We start from the raw sequence: 23,592 nt of genomic DNA, 5'->3' as shown, positions 1-23,592 counted from the left end.
AATTTCCATGCTGTTCAGATGCCTCTCCCCAACGTTGCTTCCAGGCGAATACAGAGGAGTTGAAAAGAGCCCTTGGACATTCGGAAATCTTTGATCCACTGCACATTGGTAGTACGTTGGCACCACCTCCCACAGGCCGACGTTCTATTGTTCACCCAGAGTTCAGTAGTATTCGCATATCTGGAACACATACAAAGACACAAATTAGCCCTACATAACTCCATAAATCCTACATTAGATAGTATTAATGTGATTTAATGAACGTACCATTGCTGTTCTTTGGGCGTGATAACGGCCATCATCCTCAGCTATCCTACGGCGAAAACATTGTCCATAGCGTGTGCTTTCGTCGTCCAATCCTTTTGTTAAGGCTTCTTAAACCGCCTTCGCCTCCGACTCCAGCATTTCTATTGCATTTGAATGGTCGATCTGTATTTGTGGCTGAGTTATTGGCTTAAATAACTCAGTTACGAAGCTGTATAACACGACCACCAAAACGTCAACTTCATACCGTGTCCTGAGGTCGGAAGGTAAACAGAAGCATACAGCGGAAGCGGAAGTTTTTTTTTCTTCTTCTTCTTCTCTCGGTTTTTTGGCGAATTGCAACTTTAAGGTGCATACCGCCACCTACTGTACTCGCCGTGAAGTTGTTTGCGGCCTGCCAGTAAACCCAAACCAAGAAGAAGAAGAAGTGACGTCAGCGGCTCATTTGCCTAATCCACCCCCAGGAACTCATTTTGGTGTGAACGCGATTCTGCTTTAGTTCATCAGAACTAAAAGAGCTCTCATGAACTAAAGTTCTCATGAACTACTGTGGGAAAAGTACTTGGTGTGAACGCCCCTATTTATTCACATATAACCCTCTCTGTAAAATCCTAAATTGTAGGATAGTTTGGCCATTAAAATGCTTTTTGATTAGATTCTAGCGAGAAGTGTATATTGTACTTTTAGAATCCACGTCCAGTGGATGTGTAGGATCTATAGTTTGATAGATATTACGAAGATGATTTGAGGTTTCGCCAGGAGAACGTTAGCGTCAACCCTCACGGGGTGAAAACAGTATTTCCGGTCTCTAAGTTTTCATAATAAAACCAATGATCAAATGATTTAACAGTGATATCTGCAGTACTCATCCACTAAAAACATCAGTTTATCCTTGTTAATTATACGACATGAATTGGTTTAAATTGTGTCCAATGCTTTTGTGTTTTTCCCATAGGTTTTTTCCCTTTCGATTCTGAGAGACACATTACTTTTTTCAGAGGTTTTGATCTACATCGAACTACCCATAATCCTGGATGTTTTAGCCGCAATGCACGTCGGGATATGGTGTTTATGTGATATGAAATCGGAAAACATTTAAAAAAATAAATAATACCTTATTCCGATGTGTTCTTGCTTTTCTCTTTGGAAGTCATCACATAACGGCATTGTAATACACGGTTCGGCTGCATTAAATATTACATATCTGCAGACCCGGCGCCAGAACAAATCTATAGAGAGGGCTTATGATTTTCATGGGAGGCACCAGAGATTTTCTTTTGGGGTGCTGTGGGGTAGCTTGACGTTTCATAGAGGGTGCTCAAACATGTAGGGTTTCCCATTAATGTACCGGGCGCTACAGTGGAATTTTCTAATGCAACAATCCCCACACGCACATACACAGTCAGTGTACCCGCGACTGTTACAATGAAGGCTCGATAATCAGCTCACGGCATATTGGTGTAAACAGGGCTAAAGTGCTCATCAGTTCTTATCAAGTCATGCTGTGTGAGTATCACTTTAAATTTCATCTAGTTTTTACTTCGTACATTCTATTTTTAATTACAAAAAATAATAATGATAGTTACTTTAGCAAAGGTATTGATTAAGCCCGATGTTAATGTTGATTTCGATATTCATCTTGTGTTTCAGTAGTAACTGCAGCTTTAGTTGGCGGTGGAGCAGGTAAGACTTTTTCATCTGATTGTAAACACACTTTAGATTAGACACTCTTTATTGAGCCCAATTTGGGAATGTTTACTATTTCTGACTCACTATTCATTTTGGAGTGGCCAAACAAATTGGCACTAACAACGTTTCCTCTGCAGCTGGAGCTGTCGTCGCTGCTCCTGTTGTTCTGGCCGCTGTAGGGTTCGATGCTGCCGCCATGATGTCAGCAGGTAAATGTCATCACTTTTATGTTTTGTATTTTAATCTCTTGGTTAAACTAATGATAATATGGTAATATCAGTTCTCAGTGTCTGCATAGTTGATATTAAACCTTTGATCCTTGCTGTACAGTAGATGCAACAGGTGTGGCTGGCGTCGGAGCAACCATTGGATGGATAACTGCAATCCTCATCTGAGAAATCATGAAGGAACAGGATGAATATGTGTACTTTGCCAAATGAAGGAGGAAAGTACAATTGACAGCACTTTCACTGGCTAAACAGGATGAGTTTCGCTGTGTCTCGCTGTATCACGGACCCGGAAACCTGTAAACTGGTTAAGCAACATATTAAGTGATAACTTAATACCTCAGAAATGTTAGATATGTGAGTTCATTGTCTCTTCGTGTTGCCATTCCCTGCTTGAAGTCTGTGTCTTGGCAGGCTTTCACTTAGGAAGGGAAACATAATTTAACTCCAAAGTTTGACTTCAAATGTAATATGTATAATTATGTGCAATGTGTGTCTTCTCTGCTGTCAACAACTCTGATACTTATGGAAACTGCAGCTGTAAACGGATGATAAACAAGGTCAACTGAAAGGATACTCACTGGTTCACTGTGAGGGCACATCAAAGTCTGGAGATTATCAGCTGTGTTTTCATAACTATGAGAAACACCTTTAATTGTACACAATAATTTGATCCAATGTTGTATAATTATATCAGGGCAGCTTTGGGCAGCAGGCTTTTCAACTGGAGTTCAAAATAATTGCAGTTAGCGTGCAGTAGATCTGTTTCTTTTGAAGGAGGAGTCAGAAGTAAACTGGTTAAGCAACATATTAAGTGATGGCTTAATACCTCAGAAATGTTAGATATGTGAGTTCATTGTCTCTTCGTGTTGCCATTCCCTGCATGAAGTCTGTCTACTAAAGGGTGACGTTCTTTTTTTCTTAGTTTGATTTTTTAGTTTTCTTGTAGGTCCAGATCGTGCAGCCAAAGGGCCCGACAGGGATCCTGTGCCAAGTGCCAACATGAGGTTGACAGTTTAGTTTTTCAGGTGAAATGTCTTGATTACTATTTTATGAATGGAAGATGAAATCTGCTACACGACAGTCCTAACAGCCAGAGCTATACTTAATGCTAATTAGTCAAAGTGGAAAAAAGGCAAATAATAATATCTGCCAAACATCAGCACACAGCATTTTCATTGTTAGTATGCTGTCGTCCAGCTCAAAGCACCACGTTCACTCTTAGTCTTTTACATAACTCCAGTAAAATAATTGAAATTGTGTGAATGAAACGGTAAATAAAAAAAAAGATTTGCTTTATTTTTCATGCATTTTATTTGGGTTTAGAATTGGCCGCATAATAAGATAAAAGTATTCACAGAGCACAGAAGCATCATGTTAATAGCCTTCAGATTCAGTTATAGTGTAAAAACAAAGATTAATTAGAGCTAATTCACATCCTGCAAATGAAAACTATTTAGGCATCATCGTCCACATTATAAAACACACTTTTGACTTATACAAATAATAAATTACAAGATGAAAATTGGATATGTTAGACTTTTAATGATCATAACAATATAATTGCTTCTGGATTGATGCTCAAATATTTAAGCCATGGCATACACAGTTTAATGTGCATGTTTAAAGGCTCATCAGTTCTTATCAAGTCATTCTGTGTGAGTATCACTTTAAATCTCATCTAGTTTTTACTTCGTACATTCTATTTTTAATTACAAAAAATAATAATGATAGTTACTTTAGCAAAGGTATTGATTAAGCCCGATGTTGATTTAGATATTCATCTTGTGTTTTCAGTAGTAACTGCAGCTTTAGTTGGCGGTGGAGCAGGTACGACTTTTTCATCTGATTGTAAACACACTTTAGATTAGACACTCTTTATTGAGCCCAATTTGGGAATGTTTACTATTTCTGACTCACTATTCATTTTGGAGTGGCCAAACAAATTGGCATTAGCAACGTTTCCTCTGCAGCTGGAGCTGTCGTCGCTGACCACATGATCACACACTACATTTAAAAGAAGCTAAAATAAAATCGGAGCAAACTGAAATAGTTAGGCATGCTGCCAGAATGTTCTTTTGGCTTTCAATAAAGAATACTCATTCTCAAACTAATTCATTGTTTTTCAAAGCAGCAGGTGGACATCTGATCTGTTGATATAGGCCCGTACTAAGTTGGACTCTATACGCCTACTGCCTGAATTTTCTTTATGGTTTATGTGTCTGAAAAACGATGGTTGTTAACAAGTGGCTGAATAGGACTACAGAAGTTGTCGAGGACGTTGTACGTCATTACGCCGAAAATGTAAACACTCCCGTTAAATTTGTTTGCCCCTGTTCTGCTTGAAAGCAAGTATCTGCGCTCTTGCAAACTGTTAAAACAAACGCTTCAACTTGTACAATTTTGAATCTGTATTTTTGAATATCGATCTTAAGCCAGGAAGCCAGACCGTCTCATTCCGTAGACCGCTCGGTTTGCTGTTCCTTCACTTTATTTTTATATTTATTTGATATACATTTATTTTGGACGAAAACTTAGCGTGAAAGGCATGTGTGGCGTGAGTGCGTGAGATATGTGTTAATTGCGTGACTCTCACGCTCAATGTGTGAGGGTTGGCAGCCCTGAGAAATCCAATTGCTTTTTTGTCGAGGGAACCCATGCACAGCTTACTTCCGGGTAATTACGTCATCCCTGCACACCTCTATTGTCGTTCATAATAAAAATCAGGCGATGGTCACATAAAGAATGGTGTATTTGGTGTGCCTCGACTTAAATATAAAATGTAATGAGATTCCCTTTTTGATTGCATTAAACTCTTGGTATGTAAATAAACAGTGAAGACATTTTTATCCCAAAAGCAGGCAGACCTAAACTGGGTTAGAAATCCTCAACAGTGCCTTTCTTTTGTTTTCCTCCTGGTGCTTTACAGTCAGAATAAATTGTATATTGTATATGTATGTGTGACGCCCTCTGCTGTACAAGGCTTAGGTTTCAAGAAGAGAAACCTAAGCCTTATACACAGACCTGGCGCCAGAACAAATCTACAGAGAGGGCATATGATCTTCATGGGAGGGCAGTCACACGTAGACAAAGGTTTGTCTTAATGCAAATTGTAATACATTAAACGAGTCAGCAGGAATAGGTTATATGGCAGTATTGCAGCAGACCCTGTCCTGTGTGGAAAACCCCATAATGACACCACTATAAATCTGTTGCAATACTGGAATACCTCCTGGTTTTAATGAGTTATTTTCCTATAATGTGAGAGATGTAACTCAGGTTTTCACCATGGTCCTTCAAGGGTTTAAACTGCAGGGGGCTTGCCTCAATAGAGACATTTAAGAGGATCTCTAAAATATTCACATTTTTGGTGCCACTTAAAAAGGTGTAATTGTTTTGTTCACACCAACATATGCAGATGTGTTAACAAAGTAACAAACACCATCAAACATTGGAAAAGTGAATATTTTTCAATTGAGTTGTCAGCCAGTTGTCCCTGACTAGATTGTTTCTGAAGTGAAATGTATGCTTTTGAATTACTCCAACAGACATTAACCCTTTCCTCACATTATCCCAGTCCTCAGGCCATAAGACTCTAAGAGCTCTGTAAGTGCCTCCATAACTGTTTATCTGTTTGCATCTGGCTATTTATTTATTTATGTATATATCATATTCCATTTACGTGTATATAGACTATTCTTGCACTATTTCTATTTCTATTTGTATTTACTTGCACATTTTGCAAAATTCTCTTGCACTATTTTATTTCTATTCTGTTATTTCTTTCAGTATTTTTATTGGTTTTATGCCCTATATATATTATGTTGCATTGTTGAAGGAGCCTGGGACTTAAGTTTTTCATAACCATAATTACACTGTAGCTAATGTGCATGACAATAAAGCTTTGAATCTTTGAAAAGTCATGACCATCAACACTAACACTGGCTGTCACTACACACCGTACCATACCCATGTTACATTCATATTCATACTGTTATATCTATCTATTCTTATGCATATGTGTTAGGAAAATATCACTCGTCACCGGCTTGAGCTTCAATATCAGGATCCATGTATTTATTATCCTCTCAAGAATGGAAGTAGTCATCACAAACAGAGCATTTGGTACAACTAGTTCCCGAATAGTGTCCATCACATGCTTATATACAAGAGAGGGAGTTACACAGTCACAAGATACAGGAGTTCAAAGCAGTATTCAATGCTTAGTTCAGATTAGCTAAGGCCCACGTAAGCAATAAACATGACAGTCATATGTCTATCTCCATAGAGGCTGAATCACCATGTTAATCACATAGCTATCATATGCTAAAACCTATAGTTATGCCAGATTTAGAAAGAAGAAGAGAAGAAGAATATACCCTTAATTGTCCCACAGAGGGGAAATGTACATTCTGCATTTGACCCCTCATAGTGTTAGGAGCAGTGGGCTGCCATTATGCAGAAGAAGATAAAGACTGTATTTCTTATTTCTGTTTCCCACTGACTGAATAAAATACCTTTTAAAAACTTTTAAATGGTATTTGAAACCATTAAAGCGGTCTAATTTAGCCAGAATGTGTTGTACATTAAAATATCTAACAGTAAATACAAGTATATCTTAATCAACCCATGAATGAATAAGTTGATTGAGAGTAAATGTCAAATGTTTTAAATGTAAAGATGGAAAAGAATCATGGTTCAAGCTTTCGAATGTAAGGCTTTGCTGCTTTTCCTTTTAATTATATAAAATGTATAATATAATAATGTTAACAAAGCGGTAGGAAGATTTGACTCTGTGTCCTTTTGACAGCATTTCTCACATTTTAAAAAAGTTTAATAAATCAAAATATTAATTGATGAAACAAAGAATATTTAGCAGATTTATAAAAAGAGAAGTAGGTGCAATTACCTCCATAATGTGGTTTGAATTATAATAATGAACAACCTTGTAATACTTGAAAAACATTTTCCTGATAACACATTACCTAAACTTATGTTTAAGAAATGTATGTAAGACTTTCTGTTGTAATTTCTCGTGTGGTAAAGGATCTGAATACTTCCTCCATCCAACAAAATAATATTACATTAATGGAAATTATAATAATAATAATAACTAAAATAACACAGTATAAAAAGAAAGTTTGATCACATACGTTTTATTAAAAGATCCCAAAAACTGAATCCAGTAAAAATGTAAAACAAATTAAGAAAGAATCAGGCAAGAACAGATTAATTCAGATTGTATATGTGTGCAAGAATAAATGTGTAAAATAAACATTTCACTGACATTTTTCCCCAAAAATTGATTGTAGTGAATAGGAATTTAAAAAGAACCTCGTCACCTAATGGTAAAGTTTCACCATAATTAGTGACTCTGCGGATAATCAGGTTAATGTGAGCATGCACATCCAGAGACAGATCTGATCTTCATGTCGAAGGTTTTCAGGGAGTACTTCGAGCCCTTCCATGTAGTCCAGACAACCCCAACAGAGGTATATACAGCGGTGGTCCGAGGTGCGTACAAGCCGGTGGGGTTGGCATGATGGCATTTGGAGTACCAGAATCCACCGAGAAAAGTCAGAGCGCAGTTTATACTGTGAGTGTCCTGATCTCTGTCAAACGTTGTGAACTTCATGTTGTTGTGGTATGTCAAACTGTCCCCTAGAAATACAAATAAAAACAAACAAACTTGAAACCCAGAGACACTTATTTTAATGCCAATGTGTGTCAGTGGGTAATATATTTTATTTTAATGACTAAAAGAACAATAGGTACAGCACATGTATGCCTCTTAAATAGTGATAGAATGTAACCGGGCACATTTGTATTTAAGTAGAATATTAAGGTATTTCTATTTTATGTAATTTAATAAAAGTTTTCTAATATTACATTTCTCACACGTCCAAATTGCAACACTTTAATTCCCCCAGAAATACCCACCAAGTATCATATATATAGAGAGGACATATTATGCTAGTTTTCAGGTTCATATTTGTATTTTGTGTCTCTTATATGACTGTGACATGCTTTAATGTTCAAAAAGCACTTTATCTTTCTCATACTGCCTGTGCTGCAGCACCTCTTTTCACCCTCTGTCTGAAACCAGAGCCCAGTCTGCTCTGATTGGTTAGCTGACCAGCACAGGTTGTGATTTGTGAACCGCTTAGAGATACCCCGCTCCTTAGCCTATCGCGTAAGATGTGTTGGAAAGCTAGACAATACAAGCAAGAGTGTTACGTAGTGATGTCACTATGTTACGGAAGTAAACAAAGGAGTCCAATGGAGGCGTTTAAGACATGGGGGGAGTGTGGGAGAGAAACTCCCTCTGGAGGGAGCTTTGGGAATTTAGCCCAGACCATTTACATGCACAAAAAACTATATAACACTACAGGGAAGGGGACCCCCCCCCCCCCCCCAAAAAAACATTAGGGCCTCTTTAAACCTACATTTCCCAAAGTAATATCCACACAGTAATCCTTACCTGCGTTTCCGCCAGTGAATTTGCCCAGGTGAAGCTCATAACCGTGATTCTCAGAATCGATGGAGAAGGAGGAGTACTTGGCGTACCTCTTCCCCCCCTCCCAGTCCTCCATGTCGACCCGCAGCTCGTTCTCCTTCCTCAGAGTCAGCAGGAGGATGTTTTCCAGGCCTTAGTAAAGGAACAAAACATCTGTTTCACATAACCTCCTGAACCATTAGTTAACCTCTTTCCCCCTCAGATCATCTCATTTAAAATTATACTTCACTGACCAATGAATTATCAGTAAAAAAGTAAAGCCAAAATGACACAATGTGTAGTGTAGCAGTGTATTGTTGAGACTGTCTGAGATTGGAATGTTTTTCTTCTTTCTTAAGCTAAACATACAGTTTCATATATGGAGCAAAGCCTGCAAGTTGAGGCAGTCACAGGGGCCAGTCAGTAACGCTGACCTGGGACCCCCCTGTTACCCCCTCCAAAATAAAAATGTATAATATTACAGTGCCTTATATTCAGAGTTGCAGCAAATACTGTTTATGTAATTTAATTTAATTGTAACTTAGTTACTAAAACAAGTACTGTAAAGGACAAAAAAATAACAACTGAAACAAAGAACTGTAACTTACAGTTACTGAAATAAATAACTGTACAGAAGCACATAGCAATTACTGTATTTTATGTTTATTTTACGCAATTACTATACTGTCGTATAACCCGTGTTTATTGTATAATATAAATATAAAAAGAACTGCCCCCCCCCCCCCCCCCCCCAGTAAAATTGGTCTCGAACCATCACTGGGCAGTCACACCAGCATGTTCCAGTGGGCACCAATCATTTACATTTTCCTTCATCTGCCAGCATATTAAGATGAGACATGTGTTGAATTTATTAGTTGAACACTCACCGAGCCAATATTCTCCTGCCAGGTTCCCAAATCCGGCTTTATAGTGACTCCAGGGCCTGTAGAAGCTTTCAGTCCCATCCATCCTCTTGAGAAATACCTGAGAGGAAGAGTAGGAAGAAGAGTGATACAGGATAATAGGATACCAACATGTTGTACTACAATAACTACATTTGGACAACTTTACAAAGTATCTTGACCAGTAAACAGGACTGTTGGTTCCGTTTTCAAGTCATGAGTTCCCAAAGCAGGTTTACAAGGTGTACAAAAAAAAAAAAGCACACAGTCTGATAAAATCTGATATACTGACCGTCCATCTGCCCCCGTCAGTGTTCATGTCACAGAAGACTTGCAGGGGAGTGTCGGGACCCCCGGGGAAGATGGTGTACACCCCACTGGAGCTGGTGTTGTCATTGCAATAGATATCATTGCAGTCGATGGGCAGAAAGTCCTTCGAGCCAGTGGCAGCTGAGGCTAAAAACCCAAGAAGAGCCACGAACAATGTCACCTGGATGCAAAAGAGAGGAGATTTTAAATGCCTACAGCACCTTTTGAAGTGATTTCCTGCACAGTTTTTAATGGTAATAAATTAGTTTATTCATGATTATTAATTTGCTCAAAGTAGATCAGTTTGAGACAGCTCCAAGTATTGATGCTAGTATTGATTATCAAGAGAGGACAGAGACATTTAAAATAGTGTTTTCTTACCTGCATCATCTTCATCGTGGAGAGGAAGGTCTACGCTGAGTTCACTCTGTTGTTTGAGGTGACTCTTGTTTGGAACCTAGGCATTTATACAGACTGTGGATCACGTGTTTTTGGAAGTGCGTGACAAGTTGTGTTATTTTAAGGTTTATGAATGGTTGGTTGTATTAGATATAAATATATAATATAATATATAATATATAAACACGGAAGAAAAGGAAAGGCAAAAATGTAACCAGCATTCATTACTGGAATAGGTTGAAGAACCTGATCAACTGGATGTGACAGAAGGTACTGGAATGGAGAAAGACTTGTGACACTGGAGCAGGAGCCATTTTCAACAAAAAAAAAAGATTTGCCCACTTTCTAACAGTGCCACAGATTCTCGATGGGATGATATCTGGTCTTTGAGCCACTTTAGGACATTAACCTTTTTGTTGTTTAACCACTAGTGTGTTGCCTCGGCCTTGTGCTTGGGATCATTGTTCTGCTAAAAGGTGAAGAAGAAGGTTCTCCCTGTATTGTGCTGTATCCATTCTTCTGAGATACTCAGTCCCTGCTGACGAAAAGCATGCCAACAGCATGATAGTGATAACGCCAAGTATTATGCAGAGCTCTCTAAAAGGTTTGCTGGTACACCTTCACTCCACGTTTAGCCACTGAACTCTGTAGCTCCTTGATTGTGATTGTTGGCTTCTGGTCTCAGTATTGCTTGTGTAGAATACTGTAATGCAGCTTCCACCTCTTTAGATTCTCAGTCGGAGCTATGATACTCAAACTATTGGAGGGTTTTACCCAGAAAATGAGAGCTATTCTAATGTTTCACAGGTGGGGCCAATTGTAGAGCCTACAGCGTCTTTGTTTGAGGAATAGTTTTCATTTGTGTCAACTTGTAGCTTCCAAAGCACTGGGGTTTTCTGTATACAAAACTAATTTCACATTGAAGGTCAGTCTTCTAAAATGAAATATCAGAACAAAATCCTAACGTTTTGATCCTTTGTAATCCAAACAAATCAGATAAGTTTCAAGTGGGTGAACACTGTTGCAAGTCAGTTTATGGACTACAACTAATTACACAAACAAGGAATCTCTATCTGTGGACCCAAGGACCAAAAGCTACAAGTTTAATATTAATACGGTTTAAATAAACAATGAAATAACAATGGGAACTATCTGAGAAACTACTGTGAACAGACAAGGCCACACAGACTGAAGGAACAAAAGAGAAAGGTTGAACAGGGACAGGTGAATCTGATTAGGGCAGGTTATCGCAAAGCCGGGAAACACACCAGGAAATAAAATGAATAGATTGGACAAGGGCCCAGAATGTGACAAAAAAGCATTCAGTATTCTTTATTTGGAAGAAGTTGAATAAAACATTTTAAAAACAGCTTAAAAATCAATACAAATAAATAAAATATTGGGGAGTTTCACTCAGGATGTGACCTATAGAGATCATGTATATTCCAGTTATTGTAATAACTGATTATATATTTTAAATTTAAAATAAACTTAATTTCAACCAACACACCACCAACATCTTCAAAAGGAGCCAACAAAGATTATCCGTCATCCATAAACTCGAAGAACTGTACGTTTCCCCCCCTCTTCTCCGTCTGTACCAAAACAGTATCAATATGCTCACTGTCACCAACCAGACCAAACTCACACGCATCACCAACACTGCTGCCAGCGTGATTGGACTCCCTACACCCAACCTCACAGTGCTTAACAACAGGGCCATCTCACGCATAGCAACCACAACAGAACTGGACATCACACACCCACTCAATCAATTCCTCGCCAGTTTGGTATTTTGAGCAAAACACATCATAGATATGTTTTTTATGTATTTGTATATATCTGAGACCCATAATATATGCCTAAAAATAGCATGATAGGAGATCTTTAACCTCTTAAGCCCTGAGCCTGTTTTTCAGGTTTCAGACTCGAAAATGCCACTAACACAACAAAGACTATATCTTCACTTCTAAAAGGGATAAATTAATAATCTTTTTTCTCAAAGCAAGGTTACATCTGTGAGTTGGATGTAGAAGTGTCCGAATCAATATAGATGTTTTTATTTTAAAGTAAATTCATATGGAACATAGTAAAAACATGTAAATTCTAATCTCCGCCTAAAAAAAAACATTACTTATAGAGAAAACCACCCTTGAATGATGGGCTAGTAGACTAAAAGCTTTAGGAATCCAAACTATAACATATAATAAGTACCCTGTATCAAGATTGATGCAAAACAAGTGAAATCGGACCTTTTTAGAGAGGTTTAGAAAAATAAAGTCCAGGCGGACTCACCTCTGGGTAATTTGGGAACCATCAGTTCCATTTCCATTTTATTACTTTGAATTATCACTATAGGTATTCATTCCATCCAAATACAACTGTTGTAAAAAAAAAAAAAACATACAAAATGAAGTTTGACTCCAATTGGAGCAGATTTATTTCAAACATTTTACAGATTTATTTCAAACATTTTACAGATTTATTTCAAACATTTTACAAACACACTATACAATAAAACCACACTCTAGATAGGTAGACTTTATACTTACCTCCTGAATGTAAAACGTTATACTTACCTCCTGAATGTTACAATATTTTGGCATGCCACTCCTGGTAACAATTATTTTTGATATTCAAGCACAGAGGGACCTGGCACTTCACGCAGTGCCAAGGTGTCTTCACCCTCTTTTTGCCAGCATCATGGCAGTTCCTGCAGTACTTCCTGATACGGACATCTTTCCCATAAAACATGGGCCCGCATGTGAGTGGTGGGGGGGGTGGTGGAGGTGCAGAGCCTTCAGCATATTCCAACATTTCTGCAGCAAGCTGCTCCCTGAAAGTCTTCTGTGTGTGTGGCTTTGTCCTGCTGGGGTCACTCTTCATCTTGTACAGCTCCTTGTGGAGAAGGAAGCTGTTCACAACTGCAATGTCCATAAAATGGTAAAAAAAAGTCTTGTACCATTTCATCATTTTGTGGAGAACGCTGTAGTACCCGATCAAAGCGTCAGACACATCCACGCCGCCCATGCTTCGGTTGTAGTCAAACACAGCGCCAGGAACGGGAACAGTCTTTGTCTGCCACACACCAGCCTGTTAATATAATTATAATAAGTTGAGGAATGTGAGGGTGAGGCAGGTGTGGGCTGGGTGAAAGTAGACAATGGTGAAGCCATTTCATCCTCATCTCCATCACTATGAAAACAAATGTGGAAAAACAAAGAGATTAGATTCATTCCTGTAATTCCTGTTATATCTCTCACAGGCTCCGCCCTCTACTGGACTCTATGGGTAAGGTTCAAGGTTCAAGGTTCAAGGTTCTTTATTGTCAATCTGACATAGCTACAGAGTAATTATGCAGTTGAAAATCTTATGTCACAGGCTTCTCCAACAATGCAACATAATAACATAACATAATAACAATAAGAGCAAGAGCAATACAAAAATAATAATAGTTATAAAAATGAAATAAAGTTATGATGTGGAATAGTGCAGTATGAGTCTATATACAAGTTATTGGAATGATATATATATATTAGGTATTAGATACATACTACTGAGTAGCAGTTGAATGTTTGAAGTTGTTTCAACAGTTCAATTTTTTTAACAGTCTCACTGCCCGCGGGAAGAAACTGTCTCCGAATCTTCTTGTCCTTGCCAGGATGCTGCGGTAACGTCTGCCAGACGGCAACAGAAAGAACAGTTTGTGGCTGGGGTGATGGGGGTCTTTGATAATCCGTAGTGATTTCTTCCTGAGCCGCTGGGAGTAAAGGTCCTCCATGGATGGCAGCTCCGTCCTGGTGATGTGCTGTGCAGTTTTCACCACCCTCTGTAAAGCCTTACGATCGAGGTCGGTGCAGCTGCCGTACCAGGCCGTCATGCTGCCAGTGAGGATACTCTCTATCGTGCACCTGTAGAAGTTGCAGAGTATCCTGGAATCCATTTTGAACCTCCTCAACCTGCGGAGGAAGAAGAGCCGCTGTCGAGCTTTCTTGGTGATGGTGGTGGTGTGAAGAGACCATGTCAGGTCCTCAGTGATGTGGACCCCAAGGAACCTGAAGCTTTTGACTCTCTCCACCGTAGTCCCATTGATGGCGATGGGGGCGTGTCCCTCTCCCTGCTGCTTCCTGTAGTCCACAATCAGCTCCTTTGTTTTGCTGATGTTGAGATGGAGGTTGTTCTCCTGGCACCAAGATGTCAGGTTTTCGACCTCCTCTCTGTACGCCGTCTCGTCATCGTCTGTGATCTGGCCGATGACGGTCGTGTCATCAGCAAACTTCACGATGGTGTTGGAGCTGTGTGTGGCCACGCAGTCGTGGGTGAACAGGGAGTAGAGGAGAGGGCTGAGCACGCAGCCTTGAGGGGCACCGGTGTTGAGAATCAGGGTGGAGGATGTGATATTTCCCACCCGCACTGCCTGGGGTCTGCCCGTCAGGAAGTTCAGGATCCAGTCACAGAGGGCGCTGTTGAGCCCGAGGTCTCTGAGCTTGATGGCCAGCTTGGAGGGCACAATGGTGTTGAATGCTGAACTGTAGTCAATGAACAGCATTCTCACATATGTGTTCCTGTTCTTCGGGTCCAGGTGTGAGAGGGCAGTGTGGAGGGTGAGGGCTATGGCGTCGTCTGTGGACCTGTTTGCTCTGTAGGCAAACTGCAGGGGGTCCAGAGATTCAGGGAGGGAGGAGGTGATGAATAATTTGACTAACCGCTCAAAGCACTTCATTATGATGGAGGTGAGTGCTACTGGGCGGTAGTCGTTGGGGCAGGTGATGATTGTCTTTTTGGGGACAGGAATGATGGTGGAGTGTTTAAGACATGTGGGGACTACAGACTGCAGCAGGGACCTGTTGAAGATGTCTGTGAACACCTCTGCCAGCTGAACTGCACACACCCTGAGAACACGGCCAGGGATGCCATCAGGTCCAGGAGCCTTGTGTGGGTTAACCCTTTTAAAGGATTTACACACATCTGCCCTATTTAAAACAAAAGGGCAGTGTAGCTCCTGGTCCCTCTGTACCTCCACAGCCTGGCTGCTCTCAAAGCGTGCAAAAAAACTGTTTAGCTCATCTGGGAGAGATGCGCACGCAGACACTCCCGCAGCACCCCCCGCTGCTCCTTTGTAGTCAGTCATTGTCCTTAGTCCCGCCCACATATTCCTAGTGTTACAGCCTTTGAAGTCAGATTCCACCTTGTCTTTGTACTGTCTCTTTGCATTTTTTATTGCTCTCCGGAGATCATACCTAGACTTCCTGTACTCCTCCAAATCTCCCGCTGTGTGCGCGAGAGTGCGCGCTTTCAGTTTGCCGCGCACCTCACCGTTTACCCAGGGCTTTTGATTTGGGAATGTCCGTACAGAAACCTTCGGTACCACGTCATCGATGCATTTCCCAATGTAGCAGATGACAGTGTCCGTGTGTGTGTTGATGTTATTGTCCTCAAACACACTCCAATCCGTAGATGCAAAGCAATCCTGCAGTGCTGAATCTGACTCCTCGCTCCATCGTTGTACTGTCCTTGTTATCGGTCTGTCCCTTTTAAGTTTCTGCTTGTAAGCAGGCAACAACAGTAGTGAGATATGGTCTGATTTGCCGAAGGGAGGGCGAGGGAGAGCCTTATATCCATTCCGGAAAGGGGAATAAACATGGTCCAGTATGTTTCCCCCCGCGCGTCGGGAAGTTGATGTGTTGGTAATATTTTGGCAAAACCTTCTTCATGTTGGCGGTGTTGAAATCTCCGGCCACAACGAACGCCGCATCTGGCCGTGAAGTCTCGGTTTTATCAATAAACCCAAACAGCTGATCGAGTGCCGTGTTGTTGTCGGCGAGTGGCTGCGGCGGGATATACACTGCTGTTATCACAACAGATGTGAATTCCCTCGGCAGATGGAAGGCCCGACATGAGATCATGAGGTGCTCTAGCTGTGCGGAACAGTCCGATGAAATAATCTTCACATCTGAGCACCAGTTGTTGTTAGTCATTACACACACACCGCCTCCCTTACTTTTCCCCGAGTTTGCAGTCCGGTCCTGACGAAAAATAGAGAATCCGTCAGGGACAATAGCGGAGTCCGGGATAGCGGGGTTGAGCCAAGTCTCAGTGAGAATTAACACGTTACAGTTCTTAATGTCCCGTTGAAAAGCAATCCGGCTTCTGAGTTCATCTAGCTTATTTTCAATGGATTGAACATTAGCCAGAAGAATACTCGGAAGAGGGGGCCGATTCTCACGTTTTCTCAGTCTGACCAGCAACCCGGCCCGGCATCCCCGCTTTGTCTTCTTCTTGCGTCTCTCAGGTAGAACAGCAACAGGTAGCCATGGTGGATCTCCATTGTTTGTCGGAGGGTTAATATTGTCCACGAAGTTTCGCAATTGGAAAAGTTCCTCTCTGCTATATTGTATGGCAGAGTAGGTGCGGTCGGCTAGCATGTTGCGAACCATGTTAAAAGTAAAACGGCAAAAGTAAAAGAAATATGTACAAAATGCGAAAATGGGCAAAGTTGGAGAGGAGCACAAAGACGATGCGGCCATCGTCACCGGCGCATCATTCATACTATTCATCATTCATACTACCTTATCCCGCGTGCATTCTCCCACTGAGACTTCTATAGACGTAGCCGGCCCAGGGCGGGCCTACCTGAATGCGCGCCGCATCACACCGTATAAAAGGAGGCCTCGCCTCCTGACTGCCATCCTTTTTCTCTTCAGCTAAGCGGAAGTGATTCCACAGAAGACGTAAGACGTATTGAAGTGAAAGTAATAGAGAGAGAGTATGGCTGGACCATAGGACCTGCCCGAATTGTCCGAACCTGATTTCAGGAGTCGATCCGCACCCCCTCTGCTTCACGTGTTTGGGGCCCGACCACGCGATGAACGGTATGGGCTCGACGCCGGCGTGCTCGGCCTGCCAGGCGATCCCGCGGCGCACGAGGGAGCATCGTCGGCAGCACTTCCTGGAGAAGATTGCCCGCAGGAGGAGTCGGAGGAGCTGGATCTCGACGTCGTGGACATGGGCGATTCGGGAAGCGAGGGGAAGCGAGGGGACATCGTTCCGGTTCTCCCTGCCGTGGGGCCAGACGGCCCCGGTTCCGATGATCGACGACGAGGACGCCTCGCTATCCGGAGGTCCAACTCTCAGCTCTGCGCGGATGGATTTCCCAGCGGTGATGACTCTGGCGGCGGAGCGTGTAGGTTTACTGCTCCCCCCACCGCTGCCACCGAGGCCTGTAAACCGCCTGAGATCGGGGGTTTATGGCCCGGTGCATCCGGCGCAGCCGACCTTCGTTTCGCCCCAGCTGCCAGAGGTATGGCGGTGTGTGGAGGCGACATGGCAGCAGCCATTTAAAACGAAGGCCCCGATAATCTTGGCGTGTTGGCGTCTTCCTGATCACCCTCAGGCAGACGCCCCCGCCCTCCCGTCTCAGGACGAGAGCGATTATTCGGACCACGCTGTTAGTCAGATGAGTAATCTGATTTATGGCGTGGCCACCGCAGCAGGGCGGATGATTTCCCTGGCCACAGTGGCATCTCGTCACGTGTGGCCAGGGCTCACGGCCCTATCTAAAAAGGACCGAGAAGATCTCCTCGGAGCCCCCGTGTCCACGGAGGGGCTCTTTGGGTCGGTCTCCTCGGTCACCCAGTCAGCCGCCTAGAGGAGGAGAGAGTCCAGCTTAGCCGCATGCTATCGCTGGCTCCTCCTCAGGCCCTGCTACGTGCCCCCCTCGCATGCCATGCAGAGGAGGGAGCGTAGTACGACAGTGAAGCGGAGGGAGAGGCGCCGGCACGGGGGTCCCGTAGCTGCAGCGCCCTCCACCTCTACGGCCCACCCCGTGGCACCGGCATACCGGCAATCACGGGGAGGGGCTGCCCAACCGAGGCAGGCTCCGCAACAGCAGAGCACCCGGGTGGGGAACTCCATCTTCGCTGAGTTATCTGTCTATTTAATGCCCAGATCTCTGTCAAAACTTTTAAAATAAAGATGGTGTTGATCTGTATCCAAGTCTGAGTGTCCTTTGTTTCCACAATACACTTGTACATGTTGATGACTGTACAAATTCCCCACTCGCTGCCCCAGCTAATAGCTCCCGTTAGGGAGTAGGCTAGTGGGAGTGCGCAGATGAGAGTGATAAACCGCAGGCAGCACTGTTATAGTGCGGTGCGGGTACAGGGACATTATGGCCGATGTTTTTCTGTTAGAAAACATTCTATGCCTGAAACTAAGACTCAAAATAATGCTGTTCACTATAGTGATAGGGGCTGCATTATAGCAACGCCCGCACTTGTAAAGAGGAAATTGTTCCAGAGCACAGAAAGTATCTGCGTTTTGCCTTCCAGGGAACAGCCTACGAGTACAACAGGCTGCCGTTCGGTTATTCCCTATCCCCACGCACATTCAGCAAATGTGTAGCCACAGCGCTTCAACCGCTGCGCGCACATGGTATGAGAGTTTTCTTTTACATAGACGACCTCATAGTCATGGCTGGGTCCCGGGAACAGGCAATGTTTTGCACAGCACAGTTGATCACACACCTAACCAAATTAGGTTTTGCGATCAATTGGAAAAAGAGCACCCCCATACCTCGCCAACAGGCGTTGTATTTGGGTGTGGTGCTCAATGCAGACGCGCTGCATGCACATCCAGAGACGGATCTGATCTTCATGTCGAAGGTTTTCAGGGAGTACTGCGAGCCCTTCCATGTAGTCCAGACAACCCCAACAGAGGTATATACAGTGGTGGTCCGAGGTGCGTACAAGCCGGTGGGGTTGGCATGATGGCATTTGGAGTACCAGAATCCACGAGAAAAGTCAGAGCGCAGTTTGTACTGTCATTGTCCTGATCTCTGTCAAACGTTGTGAACTTCATGTTGTTCTGAAATGTCAAACTGTCCCCTAGAAATACAAATAAAAACAAACAAACTTGAAACCCAGAAACACTTATTTTAATGCCAATGTGTGTCAGTGGGTAATATATTTTATTTTAATGACTAAAAGAACAATAGGTACAGCACATGTATGCCTCTTAAATAGTGATAGAATATAACCGGGCACATTTGTATTTAAGAAGAATATTAAGGTATTTCTATTTTATGTAATTTAATAAAAGTTTTCTAATATTACATTTCTCACACGTCCAAATTACAACACTTTAAGTCCCCCAGAAATACCCACCAAGTGTCATATATATAGAGAGGACATATTATGCTAGTTTTCAGGTTCATATTTGTATTTTGTGTCTCTTCTATGACTGTGACATGCTTTAATGTTCAAAAAGGTCTTTATTTTTCTCATACTGCCTGTGCTGCAGCACCTCTTTTCACCCTCTGTCTGAAACCAGAGCCCAGTCTGCTCTGATTGGTTAGCTGGCCAGCACAGGTTGTGATTTGTGAACCGCTTAGAGATACCCCGCCCCTTAGCCTATCGCGTAAGATGCGTTGGAAAGCTAGACAATACAAGCAAGAGTGTTACGTAGTGATGTCACTATGTTACGGAGGTAAACAAAGGAGTCCAATGGAGGCGTTTAAGACATGGGGGGAGTGTGGGAGAGAAACTCCCTCTGGAGGGAGATTTGGGAAATTAGCCCAGACCATTTACATGCACAAAAAACTATATAACACTACAGGGAAGGGGAACCCCCCCCCAAAAAAACATTAGGGCCTCTTTAAACCTACATTTCCCAAAGTAATATACACACAGTATTCCTTACCTGCGTTTCCACCAGTGAATTTGCCCAGGTGAAGCTCATAACCGTGATTCTCAGAATCGATGGAGAAGGAGGAGTACTTGGCGTCTGCCTTCCCCCCCTCCCAGTCCTCCATGTCGACCCGCAGCTCGTTCTCCTTCCTCAGAGTCAGCAGGAGGATGTTTTCCAGGCCTTAGAAAAGGAACACAACATCTGTTTCATATAACCTCCTGAACCATTAGTTAACCTCTTTCCTCCTCAGATCGTCTCATTTAAAATTATACTTCACTGCCCAATGAATTATCAGTAAAAAAGTACAGCCAAAATGACACAATGTGTAGTTTAGCAGTGTATTGTTGGTATTTTCTCTGAGATTGGAAGGTTTTTCTTCTTCCTTAAGCTAAACATACAGTTTCATATATGGAGCAAAGCCTGCAAGTTGAGGCAGTCACAGGGGCCAGTCAGTAACGCCCTGTTACCCCCTCCAAAATAAAAATGTATAATATTACAGTGCCTTATATTCAGAGTTGCAGCAAATACTGTTTATGTCATTTATTTTAATTGTAACTTAGTTACTAAAACAAGTACTGTAAAGGACAAAAAAATAACTACTCAAACAAAGAACTGTAACTTACAGTTACTGAAATAAATAACTGTACAGAAGCACATAGCAATTACTGTATTTTATGTTTATTTTACGCAATTACTATACTGTCTTTTTCTTTTTTAACCTGTGTTTATTGTATAATATAAATACAAAAATAGCTGGCCCCAGCCTGGTCCCCCCAGTAAAATTGGTCTAGAGCCGTCACTGGGCAGTCACACCAGCATTCACAATCATTTACATTTTCCTTCATCTGCCAGCATATTAAGATGAAAAATGTGTTGAATTTATTAGTTGAACACTCACCGAGCCAATATTCTCCTGCCAGGTTCCCAAATCCGGCCTTATAGTGACTCCAGGGCCTGTAGAAGTTTTCAGTCCCATCCATCCTCTTGAGAAATACCTTAGAGGAAGAGTAGGAAGAAGAGTGATACAGGATAATAGGATACCAACATGTTGTACTACAATAACTACATTTGGACAACTTTACAAAGTATCTTGACCAGTAAACAGGACTGTTGGTTCCGTTTTCAAGTCATGAGTTCCCAAAGCAGGTTTACAAGGTGTACAAAAAAAAAAAGCACACAGTCTGATAAAATCTGATATACTGACCGTCCATCTGCCCCCGTCAGTGTTCATGTCACAGAAGACTTGCAGGGGAGTGTCGGGACCCCCGGGGAAGATGGTGTACACCCCACTGGAGCTGGTGTTGTCATTGCAATAGATATCATTGCAGTCGATGGGCAGAAAGTCCTTCGAGCCAGTGGCAGCTGAGGCTAAAAACCCAAGAAGAGCCACGAATAATGTCACCTGGATGCAAAAGAGAGGAGATTTTAAATGCCTACAGCACCTTTTGAAGTGATTTCCTGCACAGTTTTTAATGGTAATAAATTAGTTTATTCATGATTATTAATTTGCTCAAAGTAGATCAGTTTGAGACAGCTCCAAGTATTGATGCTAGTATTGATTATCAAGAGAGGACAGAGACATTTAAAATAGTGTTTTCTTACCTGCATCATCTTCATCGTGGAGAGGAAGGTCTACGCTGAGTTCACTCTGTTGTTTGAGGTGACTCTTGTTTGGAACCTAGGCATTTATACAGACTGTGGATCACGTGTTTTTGGAAGTGCGTGACAAGTTGTGTTATTTTAAGGTTTATGAATGGTTGGTTGTATTAGATAGGCACATAGCCAATATATAAACACGGAAGAAAAGGAAAGGCAAAAATGTAACCAGCATTCATTACTGGAATAGGTTGACGAACCTTGATGTGACAGAAGGTACTGGAATGGAGAAATTCCGTTTTCAAGTCATGAGTTCCCAAAGCAGGTTTACAAGGTGTACAAAAAAAAAAGCACACAGTCTGATAAAATCTGATATACTTCATTTCATTTAATTTCAAACCTTTATTTATCCAGGTTGTATCCCATTGAGATCATTGACCTCTTTTTCAAGGGAGACCTGCTCAAGTAGGTTCCACATGAAACATTAAAAACATAAACAGAACAACAAAAGGACATCATACAGTAGCATTACAGGGATTACAATGTACATACTATCGACACGCACAGGTACCAACAGCTTCCGATTCAGTAGCATCCAACCGAGCTTTAAAAACATTTAGTGGCACCAGATTGCTCAGTTTCCATTTTAATTGCAGACTATTCCAGGACAGTGGAGCTGCGCATCTAAATGCTATTTTCCCTAAGACAGTCCTAGCAGTTGGCACATTTAATAAAACCACAGCATGCGATCTCAGGCAGTAGCCACTTACAATTCGCCGTGAGATCAGGGAGCAGATGTAGGATGGAAGTTTCCCTAACATGGCTTTATATATAAAAATGTACCAGTGACTGAGCCTCCGTACAGTTAGTGAAGGCAGACCAGCCCTTGCATACAGGGTACAGTGATGGGTTAATGCTTTACAGTTTGTCACAAATCTCAGTGCACTGTGATACGCAGCATCTAACTTGACCAGGCAATTGGCAGGTGCATTCATATAAATCAGATCACCATAGTCCAGCACAGGTAAAAAGGTCACAGTGACTAGCCTTTTTCTGGCCTCGAGCGAGAAACAGGACTTGTTCCTGTAGAAGAAACCTAGCCTAACCCTCAGTTTTTTAAGCAGGTTATTGACATGATGTTTAAAAGTGAGACAATCATCAAGCCAGATACCAAGGTATTTGTAACAGGCAACCACTTCAAGTTTTATTCCTTGCATAGTTAAAATATCTAAAACAGGCTCTGGTGTCTTTTTGGCTTTTGAAAAGAGCATTACCTTGGTTTTATCAACATTTAAAAGAAGCTTTAGTTCAGAGAGCTGAGTCTGAATAATGTTAAAAGCAGCTTGCAATTCAACAACAGCCTCCTTAATGGAGGGACATGCACAGTACATAACGGTATCGTCCGCATAAAAATGTAAGGTTGCTCCATCGACATTTTCACCTAAACTATTGATGTAGATGGAGAATAAAAGTGGACCTAAAACAGAACCTTGAGGAACACCATTAGTAATGTTTAACCACTCAGAAGACAGCCCATCAAAATGAACACATTGGGACCTTTCAGAGAGGTAGTTCACAAACCACCCCACTGCATGGCTGGATATGCCAATACTGAGTAGCCTCTGCTTTAAGATGCGATGATCGACGGTATCAAACGCTTTGGAAAGGTCAATAAATAGAGCTGCACAGCTCTGCTTATTATCTAAAATACTCGCCACATCATTCACCACTTTCATTGTGGCAGTGATGGTGCTATGTTGCTTTCTGAAGCCTGACTGATGTTTAGACAGGATGTCATTTGTACATAAAAACACCTTTACCTGTTCACTCACTAGGCGTTCAAGAACCTTAGCCAGAACTGATAATTTAGAGATGGGCCTATAATTATTTAAAACAGTTGCCTCCCCTCCTTTCAGCAAAGGCAGGACATACGCTGACTTCCACAGTTTTAGAATTGTGTTTGTGCTGAGGGAGAGGTTAAAAAGAGTAGTGAGAGGTGGAGCAATAAAATCTGCAGCTATCT

At 41.9% G+C, this 23,592-nt stretch overlaps 2 protein-coding genes across 2 annotated transcripts; both read right to left on the bottom strand.

The window, feature by feature from the left end:
• Positions 1–7,316: 7,316 nt before the first annotated feature.
• On the bottom strand, positions 7,317–10,365 carry LOC117498847 (microfibril-associated glycoprotein 4-like). The gene is made up of 5 exons (XM_034150985.1): positions 10,269–10,365; positions 9,871–10,068; positions 9,564–9,660; positions 8,662–8,829; positions 7,317–7,841 (listed from the first exon to the last, which is right to left on the bottom strand). The coding sequence occupies exons 1-5, from the start codon at positions 10,281–10,283 to the stop codon at positions 7,570–7,572; spliced, it is 750 nt and encodes a 249-aa protein (XP_034006876.1). The 5' UTR covers positions 10,284–10,365; the 3' UTR covers positions 7,317–7,569.
• Positions 10,366–10,510: 145 nt separating this feature from the next.
• On the bottom strand, positions 10,511–21,685 carry LOC117498844. Its single transcript, XM_034150984.1, is given in 9 exon segments — positions 10,511–10,559; positions 13,249–13,379; positions 17,073–17,452; positions 18,843–19,079; positions 19,082–19,171; positions 19,986–20,153; positions 20,872–20,968; positions 21,178–21,375; positions 21,576–21,685. Coding segments are annotated over 9 exon segments (1,365 nt in total). The 5' UTR covers positions 21,591–21,685.
• Between the last annotated feature and the right edge of the window lie 1,907 nt (positions 21,686–23,592).

This window comes from Trematomus bernacchii, unplaced genomic scaffold (genome assembly GCF_902827165.1).
Source record: "Trematomus bernacchii unplaced genomic scaffold, fTreBer1.1, whole genome shotgun sequence".
Classification (NCBI taxonomy): domain Eukaryota; kingdom Metazoa; phylum Chordata; class Actinopteri; order Perciformes; family Nototheniidae; genus Trematomus; species Trematomus bernacchii.
This window is presented reverse-complemented; position numbering and strand designations above follow the sequence as displayed.

Excerpts from the sequence above, each read along its gene's own strand:
- LOC117498847 (XM_034150985.1), bottom strand. Across the intron at positions 8,830-9,563 it reads GGCAGGAGAATATTGGCTCG|GCCTGGAAAACATCCTCCTG; the intron begins GTGAGTGTTCAA and ends TCCTTTACTAAG. Across the intron at positions 7,842-8,661 it reads ATTCACTGGCGGAAACGCAG|GGGACAGTTTGACATACCAC; the intron begins GTAAGGATTACT and ends TTGTATTTCTAG.